This window comes from Geotrypetes seraphini, chromosome 15 (genome assembly GCF_902459505.1).
Source record: "Geotrypetes seraphini chromosome 15, aGeoSer1.1, whole genome shotgun sequence".
NCBI classification, from domain to species: Eukaryota; Metazoa; Chordata; class Amphibia; order Gymnophiona; family Dermophiidae; genus Geotrypetes; species Geotrypetes seraphini.
This window is the reverse complement of record NC_047098.1, coordinates 63808438-63830158: the sequence shown is the minus strand read 5'-3', so window position 1 is coordinate 63830158 and position 21721 is coordinate 63808438. Positions and strand designations below refer to the sequence as shown.

Below are 21721 nucleotides of genomic sequence, written 5' to 3'. Positions count from 1 at the left end.
GGGGGAAATTAAATTTTGCAAGCCTACCCCCTTTTCACAAAACTGCACAAGAGATTTTTAGCACTGGCTGATACACTCTGTGCTGCTCTGACGCTCATAGGAACTCTATAATAATAATAATAACTTTATTCTTCTATACCGCCACAATCGTGCGACTTCTAGGCGGTTCACATTGAAGAGAGCTGTACAATCAGCGAGTTACAATATGCAGTCAGTGAAATTACAGAATGCAGAATCTTAAAATGCAGCGAATTCCAATATACAGTTTGTTAAGAATTTCAGAGGGGACATGTTAGAAACAATAGAATTGGATTTAGTGTTTGGTGTAGTTACTGTTTAGGTGATATATCTGTCGAATAAGGCAGTTTTTCTTACTTTTCTAAAAGTGTCATAGGTTAGTCTAGCTCCATTAATGTAGTTGTCTAGCCAGTGTTGTTTTTTATTTGCTTGGTACATAAAAGTTCTATCCAGAAAGGTTTTGTATTTACAGCTGGTAATGCTTGGGTATGCAAATAGACTGCAGTTTCTGGTTTGTCGTATAGGGCTGTATAATACAAAGTGAGGTAGCAAGTATGTAGGAGCTAGTCCCCAAACCAGCTTGAAACATATGCAAGAGAACTTGAATATTATTCGTGCCTCAAATAATGACCGTCGGAGCAGCGCAGAGCATTTGATGTGCCAGCTGGCACTAAAAATAGGGTTACCAGACATCCAGATTTCTCAAGATATGTCCTCCTTTTTGAGGACATATCCAGGGGTCCGGACGGCTTTTCGAAACCTGGCACTTTGTCCGGTTTTTGAAAAACTTCCTCGAAATTGCGTCAGGCAGGAGGGCAGGCAGCAGGAGGTGGGGCTAGGGCAGGATTGGGGGGTAACTGAGCAGGGATGGGTGGAACTGGAGGGCGGGGCTAGGGGTCCAGAATTTACTAAAGTAAAATATGGTAACCCTAACCAAAAACCTCTTGTGCAATTTTGTAAAAGGGTGGGGGGCTAATTCTTTAAATTAGGCATCTAGATCTTTTGGATATCGGCTTATATTTGTTTTGTTTCTCTCCTGTTCATACACAGCTGTGCAGAAGCTGCATAGCTTATTTCTCTTCCTTTTGGCAGCTGTTGTCTAGCAACACTTACGCTGTGCACGAGAACTGGACTTAGTAAATGAGCTTACTCAATACTCAGCCCACATTGGCACCCCCAAAGCTGGCTCCAATGCACCAACAATTACCATCATGGAAATATTTATAATCAGTCACTGGTATTTTCCATGTGAATAAACATCAATGAGTCAGATCACATGACCCTACAACAAGGCATGATGATAACAGAGGAGAGGATACACTTTTTCTGTAGCCCTACCATCTGGAGAAGATCATAGCTCCCAGACACCAAAATGATGGTTAGAATTACTGAATTGAATAGCTTTATGGACCAAAGTCAGGAGAAACAATTGTGACTTTGGAATCCTCATTGCTTTCAACAGTTCAATCCAGGCAGAGCCAGCAATGGGAGACAGTGGGGATGATGCCTATGAAAAGCTGAGCTAGAGGAAGGAACCTTTCTAAGAATTTGCACAATAAAACTGTAGTCTACAGAAATCCATTTTCAAAAATAAGAGTTTTGCATCTTCTCGATCAGCTTAGATCCTGAGTCAGATATCTTACGAGTGAAAAGGGGCCCATCCAGGTAGCAAACGGTCAAGGTGGCAATGCCAGCAGACACCTGTCCACTAATTTTTGGTTTAGCCTGGCTGCTTTTTTTTAAAATTTGCCCTCTTAGGAGGATTGATTGCTTTTTTTCTCAGGTTCATTCTGAGCTTCTGGAGTCCTCCTGGGTAAAAAAATGTTGACTTTTTCTCTCTTTCTTGGGCAACTTGGCTTTGACCGATGGGCCTACTATACTTCTGGTCTCCATGTGTTCCATGGAGAGTTTTGTTGGGCTTTGGAGAGCATGGGTAGTGATGCCATCATTTTGATCTACACCCTGCTTATTAAACACGTGAGTTTTGGTTGCCAATTTCTGTCGACGGGGTGGCACATGTTTTTTTGCATGCAAGAAGAGCGCCGGGTCAGGCATGGAGTCTTCGTCCTCAAAGCTGCTCATCTGCTCTCTTTGGAAGGAGTCCTTTGCGATGCCCCTGCTAAAGGAAGATTCTAGTGCTTGCCTCCGAGCAGCATGAGACTTGTGGATGCGCTTCTTGGGTCTTGCCTCCTGAACTGTTTGCCCGGGTGGCATTCTATCTGGAGGTCTATCCGAGGGCTTGCCACTATGCTGGGAGCCGTGCAGCTTCTGTCTGGTGGAATGCAGCTGGAAGGAGAGATAGGCAACAGCCTCTGTCTGCTTCTGGAGCTCTGTGTTCAGGATGGTCACCCGATGGCTTCTCCGTTTTAGTTCCTCCAGAAACTTCCTTTCCTTATCCCTCAGGCTGGATTGAAGTGCCACTACCAGAGCCTCCCTGTACCAGAGTTCTCTTCGGAGTTCTGAGTTTATTTTCTCTTTTTCATTCACTTTGGTTTCCAGGATCTGACACTTTTCTTCCATCTCCTGTTCAATGCCATCTGAAAATGAGAAAATGGTATTATGTTTACCGTAGATCTGAAAACCGTACAATTGTATCTAATTTAGAATTCATTAATTTAGTAGCAAAATGCATTCTTGTTGCAGTGTCATGCATTACTAAGTAATGATTGAATTAAGTTAATTAAAGTGCCTTTGCATCCAGACAGAATTAGACTCATAAATGCTTTGTCAATATTTCTGTAAACAGAAGATGGAAACAAAGAATTGAAGATGAGAAAAATGAAAATCAAAGCACCATAAAATTATCTAGTATATAATACAGCTAATAAGATGCACCAAAAAATAAACAAAGAATAAATGATATCAATGGATACAATGAAGAAAAAAGACCTCAACAGCCCCTGTATAAAAAAAACGTAGTTTTTGCAATGACCATCAATTAGGGGTAAAGGTTCTTATCATTGGTCAAAAACCTCATTGTAGCACCAATATGTGAAAAAATATTTTAACTAATCAAAATCCCACCACCAAATCTATCTACACTATAATATATATATAAAATCGGATGTATCTGTGTGTATGTGTATGTTCCAGCATAACTCTGAAACGCATGGAGAGATTTCAACCAAACTTGGTATACATATCAGTTACTATCTGAGAAAAAAATACTGTGGAGGTGGGAAGGGGGTGAAATGTAAAAATTATTGAACACAACAGATGATTGGGATAAATAAATATCCGGGAAACGCCGAGTAATCAGCTAGTTTTAGAGATTAGATGAGAAAAAAAAAAATTTATATATGAATTTTCCTTTTCACTTATTCATAAGAATTTCCATCTCCGGATCAGACCTTAGGTCCATCAAGTCCGGCGATCCGCCCAAGCAGCATCCTTAGTCACCCATATCCTGCTAAGCATCTTGCGAGGAGATGTGCATCTAACTTGCCCTGAAATCCTAGAACGGTGGGTTCCGCAGCAACCTCTACTGGGAAAGCATTCCAGGTGTCCACTTGCTGTGTGAAGCAGAACTTCCTGGCATTTGTCCTGGGCTTGTCCCCCCCTCAGCTTCAGTCCATGACCTCTTGTCCTAGTCACATTTGACATCGTAAATAGCTTTTTTTCCTGCTCTATTTTGTCGATTCCTTTTAGTATTTTGAAAGTCTCAATCAGATCCCTCGCAGTCTCCTCTTCTCAAGGGAGAACAGTCCCTAGTTTTCTAAGTCGTTCTTTGTAGCTCAAGTTCTCCATACCTTTTACTAGCTTCGTTGCTCGCCTCGCCTGAATTATCCTTTTATCTCAAAATTCAATTCAAATTACTGAGTCACAGTAATAAACAGAGGACCTAGTAAAGACCAGTGTGTTTGGTGTGTGGAAAAATGCATTCTTGCTGCAACTAGTGACTAAGGGCTCCTTTTACTAAGGTACGCTAGCGATGCCACACGCGCTAAACGCTAACGCCTCCATAGAGCTTGCATTAGTATTTTTCATTTAGTGCATGGTTTGCATGTGCTAATCTTTTGTGCACGCTAAAAACGCTAGCGCACCTTAAAAGGAGCCCTAAGTGTGGTAAAGTCTCAAAACTGTAAGCAAAATCTCTGGGTTGTATGGAGATTTTAAACAGCAACCAAAAGCAGAAGCACACTTATCTTGAATGGCCCAATGGTGGCCAAGCCATGTCGCACATTAGCTGTTGAGGTCTTTTTCCCCTCATTGTATCCATTGATATCATTTAAACTGTGTTTATTTTTTGACGCATTTTTGGTGTGATTACACAGTTACCCTCCTTTTTCTAATTTATCAGTTACAACTAGTAAGATAACATAGTTTTGGGTCTCATATGTAGAGAACAAGATATTAAGGAACTTGACCAAGCTCAGGTAAACTTAAATAAAGCTTGTGAGTTTAACTTGTGTTGGGTAGAGTTGTCTTCCCTGCATAACAGAGAAGGGAGATCTGTAGGGATCTGACCTTATCATATTTTTCCTCTAGCGTATTTGTAACTTTTTTTTATTTTAATTTTTTATTTTAATCCCTGCTAAACCCTCCTGATCTGCTGTTGCCTCCTCCCCCATCATTCCTTCCTCCATTACCATACTGGCACCAATCTGCTAAGAAATTCTCCTCCTCCCTTCCTGGCCCTGATCTGCCAATAATTAAGCATTAACCCCCCCTTCCCCCTTTTACAAAACCGCGCTAGTGTTTTTTAGTGCTGGCTGCGGTGGTAACAGTTCTGACGCTCAAAGTAATTCTACGAGCATCAGAGCTGTTACCACCATGAAAGCAGTGCATGCACATAGATCTCATGCATATTCATTGCGGAAATCCTGAAAACCTGAATGGATTGCGGCCCTCTAGGAGGGACTTTGAGACCCCTGACTTAAAGCCACTCGTAACCCTATGTCTGTCACTGCCCACTTCAAAATTCTTAGTCAACTTATCTTTTATAAAATACTGTAAAATAAAATGTTTACTTGCCACAATATGTAAAGTTTGATAGCAATAATTTACTTAGTTTTCATATGGCTTTGACAGCAGAAATCTAATTGTAATAGAAGTCTGTTTTATTCCTACTTCTTTTCAGTGGTAGAGACCAGGATCTCAAACCAGGGTTACTCTATTTAGCACATGATCTGGTATTTTCTCTCATAAAGCTTTGCTCTTACCTTGTTGAAGCTGTCTCAATTGCTTTGTTTCAAGTTGGCAGGTCAGTTCTAAGAGAGGAAAAAAAAAAAAGGGGGGGGGGACATTATTGGAAAAATCTTCTGGGAGGATTATTTTGCTAAGGTTCTCCCCTTTCACTTAAATCAGAATGAGGCATGTACTGTCCAAAAAGCTGCAGAAAACCACAAAACCAAGGGCAGAGTATCCTTACTGTAATTGCGCATCGATCGGTTTGTCCACTGCAGATCAGATTTTCCTTTCCTTGCTTTTACTCTGGTTTTCTATTCTCTGTCTGCTTGACTGTCTTTATCTGCATTTTTTTTAAAAACTGAACATACGGTCTAGTAGCTTTCTCTTGCTCCTTCATGATGCCATGAGATTTGATTTGCAATGAAATTGATATTTCTCATAGCTTTAGAACCTAATCCAGGCCATCTGTTGCAGAATGGTCCTTGCTTTGAAGTCACAGACTTTGGGCCTGGTATGGAGGCGATTTTTTAAAACATTGTCCATGGATGAAGTAGAGAGTGACACGGTAATCATTACCATGGTAACACCACGGTTACACACACAGGAACAGGAACCAATACTGCGGTAATCCCATGGTAATGGGAAACAGGCTGGCCCTCTCCAGACCTACCTTTACAACCCTGGTGGTCTAGAGGCCTCTTTGAGGGCAGGACATATCCCCACTCTTTCCTGCCCACTGCCACCACTGGACCCACCTTCAATGCTTTTTCAAAATGGCTGTTGAGACTTCATGTGACAGCCTCACAAGATTTGCGTAAGTGTGCATGAATGGTGACAAGTTATGCTTATATGGATTAAGTTAGTCCAATAAAAAAGTATCATTTTATTCTTTTTGTTTTTATGTATCAACATCTGTTTCCATGCTCTAAAATAGACTAGGATAATCATACCACTTTCTTTGTATATGCTCTATTTAGCTGTTAAAAGCTCTGTGGAAAAAACTTATGTACGCTCGCACAGGCAGACCAGGACTATGTATTGTACTGTGCAAAACATAAAAAATTATTTGAAATTAAAAAAATGAATCGTTGCATTATAGAACTGCTTAAGGAGAACACAAATCTCTAATCCTACAGGAAACTAGAGGAACAGCAGTTATGGCAATAAAATATGTTGGATCTTGCTACTTGAGGCCAGAACTATTTGAGCAGAGACAATATCTAGCACCAACAGAACTCAGCATTTTACTTTTACTATTATTATTTTATAAAGTATTTATTTCTGTATCACTAGCTCTTATCTTTATGCTTATATTCAGTGGTTCCATTCATTGAAATTGCTACACTCAGTTTCTTGGTTCCTCTAGCCACTTTTAGTCATTATTCTTTGATGATACCCTATGATCACCACTTACTGGATGACTCATGTACCCCTGAAGCAGGTTTTCAAGCCGAAACACAGATCATGTCGGGTTTGATCGAGTCTGATCTAATATTACAATATTAGACTGTTCATAACAATATAGAGTGTTTTCAATTATTATAATAAAACCCTCTCATTATTTATCTCTGGTTGATGTGTACAGTTCCATCCCCACTTGTTCCTTATCAAAAGCACACTTCAAATCAGGCTGCAAAATCTTAGTCTGGACATCATTCAGTTCCTATAGGCTTCTCAAAACAGCAGTGTTTTCAGTTCCCACTTAAACAAATCAAATGATCTTATAGATCTTGAAGCCAAAGGCAGACCATTCCAAAGTTTAGGTCCCCATATTTTGAAAATAGGTCTGAAACAGTAGGTCAATGGCAGTGCCATATACTGGCAATCCAAAGGCCCAGCCCAGCTTTCACTCCCTTGGCCAACAGGGGATAGACATGCTGCAGAGACAGCAATGATAGAGCCTGGAGGAAAGGAGAAGGGGAAACTAATGTAGGTCATTACTCCATAGCAATGGTGTACCTACTACTACTATTATTATTAATTATTTCTAGAGCATTACCAGATGTAAGCATCATGGACAGTCCCTGCTCCAAAGAGCTTGCAATCGAAACAAAGAGGATTCCAGGGTGGATACTGTTATGGGGGATGGTTAATCTGCTGGCTAAGGTTCTGAGCAGTGGGCAGTGAGGTTATGGATTGAAGGCTATATCAAAAAGGTGGGGTTTCAGTCTGCTTTTAAACAAGGTAAGTGAAAGGGCGTGATGGACGAACTCAGGCATACAGGGCAGCTGAATGAAAGGAACAAAGTCTGGAATTGGCAGTGGAGAAGAGTAAAGATAAAAGCAGCTTATCTTGAGGAACGGAGTTTGGTGTATACAGAGAGATAAGAGAGGAGAGATACTGAGGGGCTGCGGCATGAAGACACTTTTAGGTTAGTAATAGGAGTTTGAACTGTATGCGGAAGTGGATAGGAGCAAGTGAAGTGATTTGAGGAGAGGGGTAAAGTGAGTGTAGTGAGGTTGGCAGTAGATAAGTCGTGCAGCTGAGTTTTGCACATTGCAGGGGGAAGAGGTGGTTCAGCGGGAGACCTGTTGATAGTAAATTGCAGTAGTCTAAGCGTGAGGTTATGAGAGTATTGGCAAAGGTCTGGGTAGTGTGCTCAGAGAGGTTACCACCCAGGGCAGAGCACCCCCTCCTCCAGACAGAGCCCCCCCCCTCTCCAGGCAGTAAGGGGGGATGTGGAGCAGTTGCAGGGTCACAGTATGGTGTGTGCGGCTGTCGACTCTGCTGGTCCTCTGGCCTGGAAGTTGATGTCAGAATGCTCATTCATGAAAGCAAATAAAGCGTTTCCAGGAGAGGTGATAGGACAGAGGGATTGGAGGACTTCCTGAAGGAGAAAGGGATTACAGGGTATAGATAGAGGGTTACTGTACAGGGTACTTCAGGATTAGGATATAAACCATTTAGGTGGTGGAGAACTTACAGGTCATGGATCTGGGGGGGCTGCCGTGGGAGCAGACTGCTGGGCACGATGGACCCCTGGTCTGACCCGGCAGAGGCAATACTTATGTTCTTATGTAAAAATTACTACCGACCTTTATGTGAGGAAAGTAAATAAAAATAAGAGAAAAGGGAAACCGATATGGTTCTCCAAACTACTGGTGGAGAAAATAAAGGCAAAAGAGTTGGCATTTGTGAAATATAAAAATACTCAAGGAATACTGGATGAAAATGAAAGAATCCAAGAGAGAGATACGTATGGCGAAAGCGCAGGCAGAAGAGCAAATGGCTAGAAATATAAAAAAGGGACAGAAAATTTTTTTCAGGTATATTAGTGAAAGAAGGAAAAGAAAAATGGAATTATGAGACTGAAAGATGCTATGAACTGCTATGTGGAGAATGATCAGGAAAAAGCAAACGTGCTAAACAAATACTTCTGCTCTGTGTTCAAGGAGGAAAATCCTGGAGAAGGACCATGATTGGCAGGCAAAATTACAAGTGAGTATGGAGTGGATACTGTGCCGTTCATGGAAGAAAGTGTTTATGAACAACTTGAAAAATTAAAGGTGGACAAAGCCATGGGACCGGATGGGATCCATCCCAGAATGTTGAGGGAGCTCAGGGCGGCTCCGCTTAAAGATTTGCTCAATAAATCCCTGGAGACAGGAGTTGTTCCATTGGACTGGAGAAGAGTGGTTGCAGAGATGAAGCTGGAAACTACAGGCCAGTAAGCTTCACTTTGGTTATTGGAAAAATAATGGAAGTGTTGGTGAAGGAGTTAGTGAAATTCCTAGAATCAAATGCATGTCGGTAACAAAAATCTCATGATCTCCTCTTCTGTTCAAAGCAGCTTGCTGAGGATCGCTGGCCAGCTGTAGTGAACCTCGTAGGCCGCTGTCGACCTCAGTAAAACATTCCCTCTGCTGCGGTCCCGCCCCTCCTCTGACGTACAGGATCGTGTCAGAGGGAACGTGCTACCAAGGTTGACAGCGGTCTGCGAAGTTTGCTATAGCAGGCTGGCAATCCTCAGCAGGCTGCTTTGAAGAGGAAGAGGAGACCAGACGAAGGCAGACACGATCCCGTACGTCAGAGCAGCAGCAGCGGTTCGTGCTGGCGGGCCAAATTAAAGCAAAAAAAGTAAATGTCGGCTGGGCCAACTTTTAATGCACCCCTGGCCAGAGTTTGACATGTCTGCTGTAGAGTCACTGCACAAATAAAACCCATCTGATTTTTAAAAAAGTGACTGACAGTAGAACAAGTGTGTGCTGCTCCTGAGGTGCTAATCAAGTTTATTTCATATCTGATATACTACCCATCAGCACAGCCATCTGAGCGGTTCACAGTCTAATCATAGATGTTGGAACAGGGGGGGGGGGTGGTATTTTCTCTATCTATCCCAGCAGGTTCATAATCTAACTATGTACCTGGGGCAATGGAGGGTTAAGTGACTTGCCCAGGGTCACATGGAGCAGCACGCATAATAATAATTGGGCAGACTGGGTGGTCACCTAAGGTGGCCCTTCTTGGGGGATGCAAAGAACAGCTGCTTTCAAAGCAAAATAATAGCTCCAACAGCCACACAAAGAACAATTAGCTCATACTTTTACCTGTAAAGAGACAAGTCTGTTTCAAATAATTCATTTATCAGGATAAACTCCCATTTACCTAGATAAATAGCTTTTGGAAATTGTACAAAACAATATAATGTACAATTATGCAGTTTTTCAGGATTGTTCTGGGATGGGTGATGCTGGAATATTCATAGGGTTACCAGATGTCCGGGAAAACCCAGGCATGTCATTTTTTTAGAAGACTGTCTGGGTTCCCGGACGGACTTTCCAAAGCATGCATATATGACTTCACACGTATCAATGCATGCTTGAGGCCCTCCAGACGTGGCAAAAAAGAAATGGGGCCTTTGGAGGGCGGGGCTGGAGGCGGAATAGGGCAGATTGGAGGCCGAACAGGGCGGGGCCATGTCTTCGGGTTTTCCCTTCTTTAAATATGGTAACCCTAGGTATTCATGACTGTTGGGTTGAATTATCAGAATCTTGGGGTGGGGGTGTTCTAAGGATCGGAAAGGGCACAAGACTAAGGGTTTTCCTAGGGCACTTTTAATACACTTGCACCAGTCCTGAGAAAATGTTCACAAGGCCACAGGCTAGAAATTGTGGCTGTGATACTGAACATCAGTGACCACTTAGACCCATATGGAGCTTACAAAGACTAATTTTTATTTAAACAAACTAGTTCTCGCCCTCCTCAGTCATTCAGAGGAAGACTCCATTGAGTTGTCTCATGGCAGTTGGCAGTAATCAATACCTCCCTGCTCCACTGCAGACATTCTGCTGATAATTAGTCTTTTGAATCCATTCTATCCATCATGAACAGCATCCAGGGAAGAACTGCCTGACCTCAATACACAGTGCATGAGTTTGGCTGATATCTGAGACACTATAGGGACGAAACAGGAATCCAGGAAATCAGCCCATCAGTTTGAAATGAACTCTCTGCTTCATCACTGCAGCCTGATGTGGGAGTTGTCCAGAACATTTGCTGCAGGGTTCCATCTTTCAGCCCTCAATGCCAGCAGGTCATGTGATTCTTGGAACAACCATTGTAGTGACTGCCGAATCATGGGGAAATAAGGTTGAGGGGTAGTTTGAGAGGGAGAGAGCTTCTTCAGCAATTCCTGTGCTCTCATGAGCACCTGTAGCTAAAGCTGCCACCTGATCCTGATCAATCCAGGCCATGCCTGGTCACAATATCCATCAATATGGTTTTAGGAAAGGACATAGGGTCAAAACTCTTTTGTTATCTACTCTGGATGTGCTAAGAAGAGGGACTGATAAGAGTGTGTCTTTAGATATACTGGCTGCCTTTGATACTATAGATCTCAGACTTGTTAGATAAACTACGGATAGGGGGAATGGGTGGGCCAGTTTTGAAATAGTTTGGGTCTTTGTTACTGGAGCGGAAATTTGCGGTGAAATGTGGTTCTAGTATTTCAGAGATGATGAGAATGAAAAAGGGGATTCCCCAAGGCTCTGCGCTGTCTGCCCTATTGTTCAATATTTATGTTGCATCTATAGGACGGGTCCTTGAGGAGCTGGGAGTGCACTACTGTATTTATGCAGGATATATTCATTTTTCCCCCCTGTGATTGATTGGGTAGAATATATACAGAAGAAATTGGTAGAATGTATGTACAGAATATCATGTTGGATACATAGGAATAAGCTGGTATTGAATTTGGAAAAAACTGAAGTTATGCTCAAAAGGAATGATGAGGTATTGTTAAGCACATGAGAGGTGAAAGTGCAAGATGCGATACTCCCAATTTTCTCCTCGTGTCAGAATGTTAGGGGTACAACTGGATGCACAGCTTACGATGCAGATTCAAATCTTGCATGTGATAAAGGGAGCTTTTTTTTCTAATTAAGATTATTATCTAGAGCAGGGGTGTTCAACCTTTTGGCTTACCTGGGCCGCATTGGCCGAAAAAAATGTTTCTGGGGCCGGGCAAACGCTGCAGCAAGACAGAGGAGGGAGCTGGCACGACGGTAAACACCTGGGAGCAGCAGAAGAAAACACTGCATCGCCCTCGACCGGGGCCACACAAAATACTTCGCGGGGCTGCATGTGGCCCTTGGGCCGCAGATTGGACACCCCTGATCTAAAGTGAGAGCTATGATGTCCATTGCTGATTACAGAGTATTGTTGTGACAAAGTTGGACTTTTGTAATTCACTGTTGATGGGTATTGCGAAGATTAAGATCAAAGCACCGCAGGTCATTGAAAACGCTGCAGCAAGAATAAGTACAGGAGTAGCCTGGAATGAGCACATCAGTCCAGTATTGAAACGACTGCATTGGTTGCCTATTGAAATGAGAACTTAATATAAAGTGCTGACAACTGTGCACCAGGTGATCTAAGGGATGGCTCCCTGATATTTAATTCAAATGTTGAAACAATACTTGCCTCCTAGATCATTGAAATCTGTCTGCTATGAGATTATCGATTGGAGTACTTGGGGGAGACACAAACATCAGCTATCTCAGTATTCCACTATTTGGTATACTATGTTTGTGGAATGTACTGTCTGGATACTTGAGATTATCCTAGGAAGTGACATCAAAGGAAGAGCCGACACTGGCACAAGCAACAGGTTGTGAAAGGTCACTTGGACACACAAAGTCAGAGGCGTGAAGAAAGTACAAGAGATTTATTACGATATACTGGACTCTAGTGCAGTTAATAGCCTGCCTACTAGAGTGTCAGAAACAGGATATACACGGACTTTTATGCCCTTTTTGCAAACTAATATATGCAAAAAGTAAAATTTTCATTTGTTACTTCTATAACTTTTCTACAATTATTATTGGTCCTAAGCTCACACTAGCAGGTCACTTATCTAACTCTTACAGTTCTAAATGTTAAATGTACAGAAGGGCAGGGTACATCATGGCTCAAACTCTTATCTATTTAGCTTACAATGTGGTAAGGCAGGGACATACATTTTAGGCAGATGAAGTCAATAGATTGTAAACTTTCTTCAGCTATGTAGGCCAGAGCAATATTTTAAACAACAGTTAACCATTTCATGACCCTACAGTTGGACTCATGTTGGGAACATTGAAGAGGTACGGGGAAAGGAAGGGGGGAGGGGTTGGAACAGATAGGGTGTGAGAGGGCACCACTGCCCCGGGCGCCTCTCGCTACGCCTCTGCCCCAGGAATAACAATTCCTGCCAGAAAATAAGGGTATGAGATGGACTGTTTTATATATTTATGTTTGTAGTTTCCATTTTATGGACTACAACAATGCCTTTGTCCAACATGCTTTATAGTACAGGCAGTCCCTGGGTTAAGAACAAGTTATGATTTCAAAGCTGTTCTTAAGTCAGGTTTGTATGTAACTCAGAACTTGCTGCTTCCCTCTGCTCCCAGCTGACAAAAGGGCCAACTGTCCCTATCAGTGTTCCTTCTAAGATTCAGCCTGCACAACCACACACTGTTCTTAATGTGGCCTTGCATCTTTCCTGAATCTGCTAAGTGTAGGAGTCCGTCACTGGAAATATTGCTCAGTGAAATCGTGACCATGTTCTTAAGTGTGAGTCATACTTAAGTCGGGTGTCTGTAAGTCGGGGATTGCCTGTACTTAAAATGAAGAGACTGGCTTCATATTATTATAGCACAGCCAATTATGGAGAAAGATCAACTAGCCCATCCAGTCTGCCCAGTTGTTGGAAAAAGCACAGTAGTTTGCGGAGATTTTAATAGTATGACAGAATAGCACTCACCAGAGCAGTGTTTTTGCAGATGGAGGATCTCCAGGTGCAGGTCATGGAGTAATTCCAGCTGTGCCTTCTTTAGGAACGCAATGTTTCTCTGCACACTCTGAATCTGTTGCTCCAGGGACAGAGTCTCCATCACAACACAATTAATGGCCCACGTCCTGAGAGTATTAAATGGTTCACATTCAGAGACAACCATGTCTATAAATCTTATGCAAATTATACTGTTGTTAAAAAAAAAAACTAGCACATTTGAAATTCACTGAGCTTGGGGCTGTCTATTACCTTCCTGGGCATCAGCTGTTCATAATAAATATGATTTTCACTAATTTATCAGAGAAAGAGCTATTAAATAATCAGATATAGCAAGATCTAGAAAAATTAGAGCAATATAATAAATCTTTTAGGAGGAAGGTGTGTGGCGCAGGGGTTGGCAACTCCGGTCCTCGAGGGCCATAATCCAGTCAGGTTTTCAGGATTTTCCCAATGAATATGCATGAGATCTGTTTGCATGCACTGAAAACCTGACTGGATTCCAGCCTTCGAAGACCAGAGTTGCCCACCCCTGGGTTAGAGCTACAGCCCCAGCACTCTGAGGTTGTGGATTAAAATCCCTCGCTGCTCCTTGTGACCCTGGGCAAGTCACTTAATCCCCTCATTGCCCCAAGTACATTAGATAGAGTTTGAGCCCACCGGGACAGATAGGGAAATATACCTGAATGTAAACCATTTAGGATAAGTGGTATATAAATAATAAAATTAAAAATACCATTTAATATGTTGCACATAGAACAGGATTTAGCATAAAGAGAGAAGGAGTGGCCTAGCGGATAGAGCAGCTGCTGAGGTTTTGAGTTCAATTCCCACTGCAGCTCCGTGTGACTGTGGGCTGGTCACTTACCACTTAATCACACCAAGTACAAAATAAATACTTGTCTAAAATATGTAAACCACTGATTGTAACCACACAGAAAAAGCAGTACTGTATATCTTGGACTGACCCAGGCAAGGAATAAGGCCTTGCAGTTAGTAATGAACTCGGCTGAAAGACTGATTGCAAATACACTTAGAATGGCACATATTTCACCTGCCTTGAAAAGGCTTTACTGGCTTCCAATAAGACGGAGTATAGCACAAAGTCCATACAATAGTCCACCAGGTTTTGTATACGTTGGCTCCAGCCTAAGGTTACCAGATTTTCCCAAAGGAAAATCCGGACCCATGGCCATGCCCATAGGCCCGCCCCCAGACGGCATTCACACATGCGCGGACATGACGTGATGATGTCACCAAGTTGTGACCGCACATGCACAGATGCCCCTTCCCGATACGATTTTGACAGGAAGCTTTTCAAAATCCGGACAATTATTAATGGCCTATATGGAGACAATGTGTGTTCTGATCCCCTGATAAAGCTTTAGGGTGAACGGGCCCAGTTAAGATCAGTGACCAGAAGAGATTAATAATTGGAAATTTATCCCTGAAAGCTAAGTTTCTGTTTTGATCTTCTATAAATTGATTTTGATACATCTTGAATTTATGTTTGGGGGAGGTGGTAGACCTATGATTGACAAAATATCCCATTGAATGGACCAGCATAAGTTATTCTATTGTGAGCTGGGGAGTATGAGGTCTTTCCACTTTTCTATGCTATTATGATGTTGTTTTTCAACCAGCATATTAGATATTTATGCAAACACTTTTATTAAAAAAAATTTTTTGAGAGCATTTTGAAAAGTTTGTTGAAGAACCTTTTCTTGAACATTCTGTGAATTTGTATGCCAACTCCTCTATTTGGTATATAACACTGAAGGCAATATGTCAGCCGTCACACCTATCTTCTTTTATCAGAATATCTAGAAAAGGATTCCACATTCATTAAATGCTTGTATAAATAAATGAGATTTCAATTCCTTCCTAAAAGATTTCAAGTAGAGAATGACATGGGGACAAAACTTATCCTTGTCCCCACCCCCACATATATTCACCACCAAAGTGTACAGCGTCTGTTCCTCTCCAGCCTCCTCCCTCCCGCCGTGATCCAGCAGCTCCCTCCCTCCCTTCCTTCCTTCCCCTTACCTTCGCTGGCTTACTTTAATTAATTTTCTCTTAACAAGCAGCCAGAGCCTTGAAGTTGCGTCAGAGGAAGATTTTCCGGCAGCCGCAAATGACGTCAAGGCTCCGACTGCTTGTTAAGAGAAAATTAAAGTAAGCCAGGGAGGGAGATGCCTGGACTGCGATTGGGATGAAGGAGGGAGGGGGCTGCTGGACTGTGCAATCTTCAGCTAACTGTGGAGACAAGGCTGCTGGCCATGAACCGGGGACGGAGAGGCTCGGCACAGAGCAGGGCAGAAAGATCGCTCCTGCACTATACACCGCTAGACCACTAAGGATTAAAAATGGCGCAAAAGGTAAGCACATTTGGGGGGGGGGGGGGTGGAGGAGGTTAAAAAAAAAGTTAGTCGGCCGGGATGGGAGACAGGAGGCATCCCTCCTGTCTCGGCCTGCCATATCATCCTGGAGGGGGGTCGGGTTGATGTCCTGAATATAGGATGAGACCCCCATATTTGGGCCACTTTTTTTTGGCCCAAAAATCTCATCCTATATTCACGTATATACGGTACTGGCGCTTAAGCCCACCTGAGGCCACTTCCAAGCAAAACCACGCTCATGCCTCATCTTGGGTGTGCTTAAGCATACCTGCACGTCTCCGTAGTTGCACCACAGATGCCTTCCTCGCAGGGATAAGGGGTGCTGCTAGACAGGGGGAGAAGGGAAGGGGTGCTGCTGGACAAGGGGGAGGTAAAAGGAAGGAAGAAAGGCTACTGCTGGACAGGGGGAGCAAGCAAGGGGTGGTGGTGAACAGCCGAGGAAAGAGAGAGACAAAGACAGACAGAAAGCAGCCAAGGAGAGAGAAAGAATGAAAGACAGACAGACACACACATCTATTCTAGCACCCGTTAATGTAACGGGCTTAAAGACTAGTTTTATAATAAATCTGTACTTTTATGCAACAGCAATCCTGGTGTGGCCTGAGTCAGTTGTTATGGGAAAGGGTTTAGCCTTTTCCAGGCTCAGTTAATTTTTAAATTGGGTGCTTGTATTATAAAGTAGCCTTTGGACTTGCCCCACGAAATCTTGTAAGACAGATTTGATATTTTGTCACAGAATAGTAGGAAATCTCATGCTTTGTTTACATTTCCTTCGGTTAGGGGCTGTAAAAGTAAGAAATATCAAACATACTCTCGCTTATCAGGAAGCATATCATGACAAAGATTTTCGATTACTGTTAGTCAGATCTATTTCATATGAGCACTTAAGAAAGCTGCTGAACACTTTTTTTTTTTTTTTCTAAATTTTTAACTAATTATCTTTGTATTCCTTATATCATTTATATCCTTTTTATTAGTATAATATTTTGTTAACCGCATAGAACTTACGGTTATGCGGTCTAGAAATTTGCTGTTATGTTATTCTTATGTTCTAATTCGCTGCACATTTGATTTCATGCACTGTCAAATACAAATAAATGTTCTCGCCTTCATACTTAAAATGCCTCTGGTATTAATCTTTGCCTGGCATCCACAGCTGTAGCAGTGGCTACCGAGATGTGAATGTGTGCTGCATCAGCATCATGGGATGCAGAGCCCCTGTCCTCATCTTCTTGCACCTCTTCTGGGAGACGTTCTCAGCACTATAGAGGAAGTTCCCTCCTGTTTTATCCAGGTATCGGAACAGGTGAGGGCGCACCTTGGCCCAGTACAGCGACATGATAACTTTCTCTGATCTCTTTGTGATCCCCTTCTTTATCATTCCTAGCATTCTGTTCGCCCTTTTTGCCGTGGCTGCGCATTGCGTGGACGGCTTCATCGACTTGTCGATCAGAATTCCCAAGTTTCTTTTCTGGGAGATCTCTCCAAGTACCGCCCCGGACATCCTGTATTAGTGGTCCAGTCTCTAGTCCTAGGTCTTCTAGACTACTGTAACATCCTTTATCTTCCTTGCCCCGCAACCATAAAACAACTACAAACAGTACAAAACACAGCTCTGAGACTTATCTATTCACTGAGGAAACACGACTACATCACAGCGACATACCTTGAACACACTGGCTCCCAATACAAACGAGAATTCTATTCAAATTCTACTGTCTACTATTTAAAACCATTAATGGAGACAGCCCAGCCTACTTGAACAACCGCCTAATCCAAATTACCACTACCAGACATAGGAGAACCCATACACCATTCACGCACCCTCTAATCACAGACGTCAAACGAAAAAAACTGTACGATGGCCTTCTAGCCACACAAGCAGCAAAAGTAGACTACCAACTCTTCAATTTACTGATCATGACCCCAGACTACAAAACTTTCACCATAATAAAAGAACCCCATAGTCTCCATTGAGGGCTATATGTACACTTAGTCCAGCGAGTTTCCAGTTTTTTGTAAAGTTACTTTTCCTATGATGTGAAAAAACTGGAAACTTGCTGGATCAAGTGTACAGTACTCCCCCCAAAAAATTAAAAAATTGGGGGGGGGTTTCTGTTCCAGGAGCACCCGTGAATTTTGAAAAACCGCAAATGCAGTTTAGGAGCAGACTGGAGGCAGAAGAGGGAAGCTGGGGTGGCAGCGAGTGCTTAAAATCGGGTGCGGGATATTTCTTAGTCATTTCTGACCGCCTCTTCCAGGAACTAAAGTCAGGCTACACCAATCAGGAGCTGCTTTGACACACTATCTGGCGTGTCAAAGCAGCTCCTGATTGGTGTAGCCTGGCTTTAGTTCCTGGAAGAGGCAATCAGAAAACACCGCAAAAGACTGAGCCCACAATTCGCGAACCACAAATTCGCGGGGAAGTACTGTATAGGTTTGTTTTTTTAAAAAAACTTTTTAAACCACCCTTGTACATGCAAGTGCATATATGTATACGTGTGTGAATGTGTGCACTGCTTAGCACACTCGGGGGGGGGGGGGGAATGGGAAGATCAGTGCTCAGTACCTTGTAGGAGGAGAGAACAGACTCTGGGGGTGATCTGGAAATAGCACTGGTATGCTGCTTTCCAAAAATACTGTGTGCACAGCTCCAAAGAAAAGAAAACTCTAAACAGATGCTTTTATCAGTTTTTAAAAAAAAATACATGTCAGCAACATCGTATCTTTATTATTAGCCACAGATAGCTAGGCAATCTTGATGCATAAATTATTATCCTGCATTTTACAGCAGATCCTAAAAGAAAGCATATCTTAATGGTCTGAGTCTGCTCAATTTTCTTCCCTGTCTCACCAGTTCAGTGTTTTAACTTTGCTGATAGTTCAGTTCCATTGATCCTGCAGTTCTAACACAGCTGATTAAAAAAAAAACCCAAAAAACGGAGACTTTAGGCCAGTTTGGCTGACTGGCACTGCACACTGGGACCTGGGTTTGATTCCCACTTCAGATCTTCTTCTCCCCCAAAAGCGGCATTCATAGCTCAGGCGGGAGGTGGAGACATACCGCCTGAAATTTAGTGCTATTTGACCAGCCACAAATGACTCCTAGATGGCCAAATACCACATAGTCAGCTGTCCACTGATATTCAGTGGGAGATGGATGGCTATCTCCTGCTGAATATCCCAGTCAGCTGCTAGCCCGGTGGGTGATTGGCTATGTCATTTGGCATAGCCGGTCAATGCCACTATTCAGCAGCTGGCTGGCTAAGCACCTAAAAAGGAGATCTATCTCTGACCTCTAGGACATAGCCGGCTAGCTGATGAATGTGGGCTTAACCAGATATGTCTGGGCTGGTCAAAGTTAAACTGGAAATTCAATGCTGGTCATTGGATAAGGCATCGGCATTAAATTTATGGTGCTCCCACCAGATGATTTTAATGACAGGTTACAAATCACTAACGGAAGATAAGTAATTTCATGTTTGAGTTCTTTCAGAATAATCAATACAAGTGGATTATGCAGTCCAACATGTCCAGTTAACTATGTGCTGTTATCACGATCCCCAAATATAACCCAAGAAAAGTGAATAGCACTACAATCAATTACCTACAACCCCACAATTGCAGGAAAAAAATCAATAAAAAAAATAGATATAGATATAGATATACCCGCTCCTGGCTTAACGCATAAAACAGGACTCTGTTTCAAGTCACGCTGTGCACCATCATGGACCTCATTTGTACACAACTCATAATAAGTAATCTACTATAATAAAATGCTATGTGCGCATGCACACCCTTACCGCCGTGTTCCCTGATCCCTGATCTGTCGGTCTGTGGCTGGCAAGAGTGTGCATGCACGTTTACCATGCATCTCTCTCTCTCTCGCAGTGGGCTTGCCGGCTCCGGAACACTTGCAATTACCCGACAAAGTTCATTTTTTAGCTCAAAGCCGCTGCCGCGGCTCTTCTCTTGAACCGCACCAGCATCGGAGAAGACTTCCAACTCAGGCGGGGATTGAGAGAGGAGCCGCGACGGCGGCTTGAACTAAAAAATAAAATTCTCAAAATAACTAAGGGAGCTGTTAGCCTTAAAGTAGCTGCCTCTTAACTTAAGGGAAGTCTAAAAAAATGTTGCCAAAGTTCAGCGGAACTTGCAGATCCATCTGTACTGCATGAGCTACACCAGCCGTGCTGTCATCCTAGGAATGACCCCGTAGCATGAGCCGGACCCTTGTACCTGCAGCTCAGGCACCACAGAAGCCGCGGCGGGGTCAACATAATCCTACTGAGCGTGAAAGCACGCAACCCAGTCCCCGCGCCTGCCAGTCCCCAGCTCTCACCAACTTGCCGGATTTGCAGACACCAGGGCAACGGCACGGGGAGGAGAGACGACACTGAGCCGTGACAACAATAATAGATATGGCCTCGCTCATTGGGCCTTTCGCCTCCGCAGCTCCAATTAATAATAAAAAAAAAAGTTTCAGAAGGTGCAGTGCTAGAGAGAGATGACAACCCAAATTAAAGGTGCGTGCTTTTTACATCTCTCTTGAGCGGGCCGAGGTATTTTTACTTGTTGCATGATTCACCATGTCTAAACCCCCGCCCCCCCCCCCCCAAAAAAAAAAAACACCTGAGCAGGAGGGAGGAATACATGACCTAGGATCCCCAGATTCTAAAACCCAACCAACAATTTGCTCGGGGGGGAGACTGAAGGGGGCCACGGAGAGACAGTCAGGCATGGCACAATAGAAAAATACAGGCAGGGAACCAGGGAGAAAGACAGAGAGACATACAGAAAGAAAGACGGGAGGCCAGGGAGAGAGACAGAGAGAGAGAAAGAAAGATAAACAGACGAGGCCAGAGAGACAGACAGAAAACATACAGACAACCAGCAGCCAAGGAGAGAGAGGCAAAGAAAAACATACAGACAGCCAGCGTTCAAGGAGAGAGAGAGAGAAAATAAAAACCCAGACAGACAGACAGCGTCCAAGGAGAGAGAGAGAAAATAAAAACCCAGACAGAAAGACAGCGGCCAAGGAGAAAGAGACAAAGAAAAAATAGCCAGACAGACAGTGTCCAAGGAGAGAGAGAGAGAAATTTTTAAAAAAAGACTCTCAGACAGATAGCGGCCAAGGAGAGAGAGAGAGAGAGAGAGAGAAAGAAAGAATGACAGACAGACAGACATCTATTCTAGCACCCGTTAATGTAACGGGCTTAAAGACTAGTAGTGTTTAAAGTGCTAGTGCTAATACAAAAGTAATAATTTGTAGCAAAAAGTTGCAGTACTATCAATGTTTCAAGTTTAGTGTTCAAAACCAGCTAGGTAGATACAGTTATCTGAAGTAGCAGCTGCCCAGTATTTACATGTCCATTATTCTAAAATGTTAATTCAAATTGCAAACTTGGCATAACAAAATGCCAGATTATAATTTAGCTCAACTGGCCCAGTTTCAGGTCGATACCCTTCTTCAGGAGCTGTGAAGGGGACAATCTGTAGAAAATATGGCAAGCTACCAATTTCTGAAACGCTGCTAGTGAGAAAGATTGAGAGGAAGACACCAAGCAATTAAATACAGCTGAGCACAGCGTCATGAAATGAAAGGGAAAAACTTTATGGACAACGCATTCGCGAACAACCACCAGGGCTTACAACAGAGCGGTCCATTCAATAGTATCATTAAGTCCCATAGGATTAACAGTGTCCAATTCGATGATCCAATATTGCTCCCATAGGTGGAGATAAGCTCTTTTGTCTCTTACCCAAGTTGTCAGTATTTGTTCAAGAACTAACCACCTCATGTCACTAAATACATGTGCCTTCTCCAGACAGTGAGAGACCATCAGGGCAGATTTAACTTCATGTAACAGTCTGCTTTTATGTTCAGCCAGTACGTACATGATGC

The 21721-nt window shown here is 42.9% G+C and overlaps 1 protein-coding gene across 2 annotated transcripts in view; it reads right to left on the bottom strand.

Moving 5' to 3' along the window:
* Nucleotides 1-253: 253 nt before the first annotated feature.
* The window catches only part of CCDC92B (coiled-coil domain containing 92B), a 41026-nt gene continuing 19558 nt past the window's right edge, over nt 254-21721 (bottom strand). For both annotated transcript variants that reach the window (XM_033921570.1, XM_033921571.1), the window contains 3 exons: nt 13391-13545; nt 5181-5228; nt 254-2555 (listed from right to left, as the gene is read on the bottom strand). In XM_033921570.1, the coding sequence (XP_033777461.1) occupies nt 1804-2555; nt 5181-5228; nt 13391-13520 (930 nt within the window). In that variant the 5' untranslated portion in view covers nt 13521-13545 and the 3' untranslated portion in view covers nt 254-1803. The remainder of the gene's footprint in view (nt 2556-5180; nt 5229-13390; nt 13546-21721) is intronic.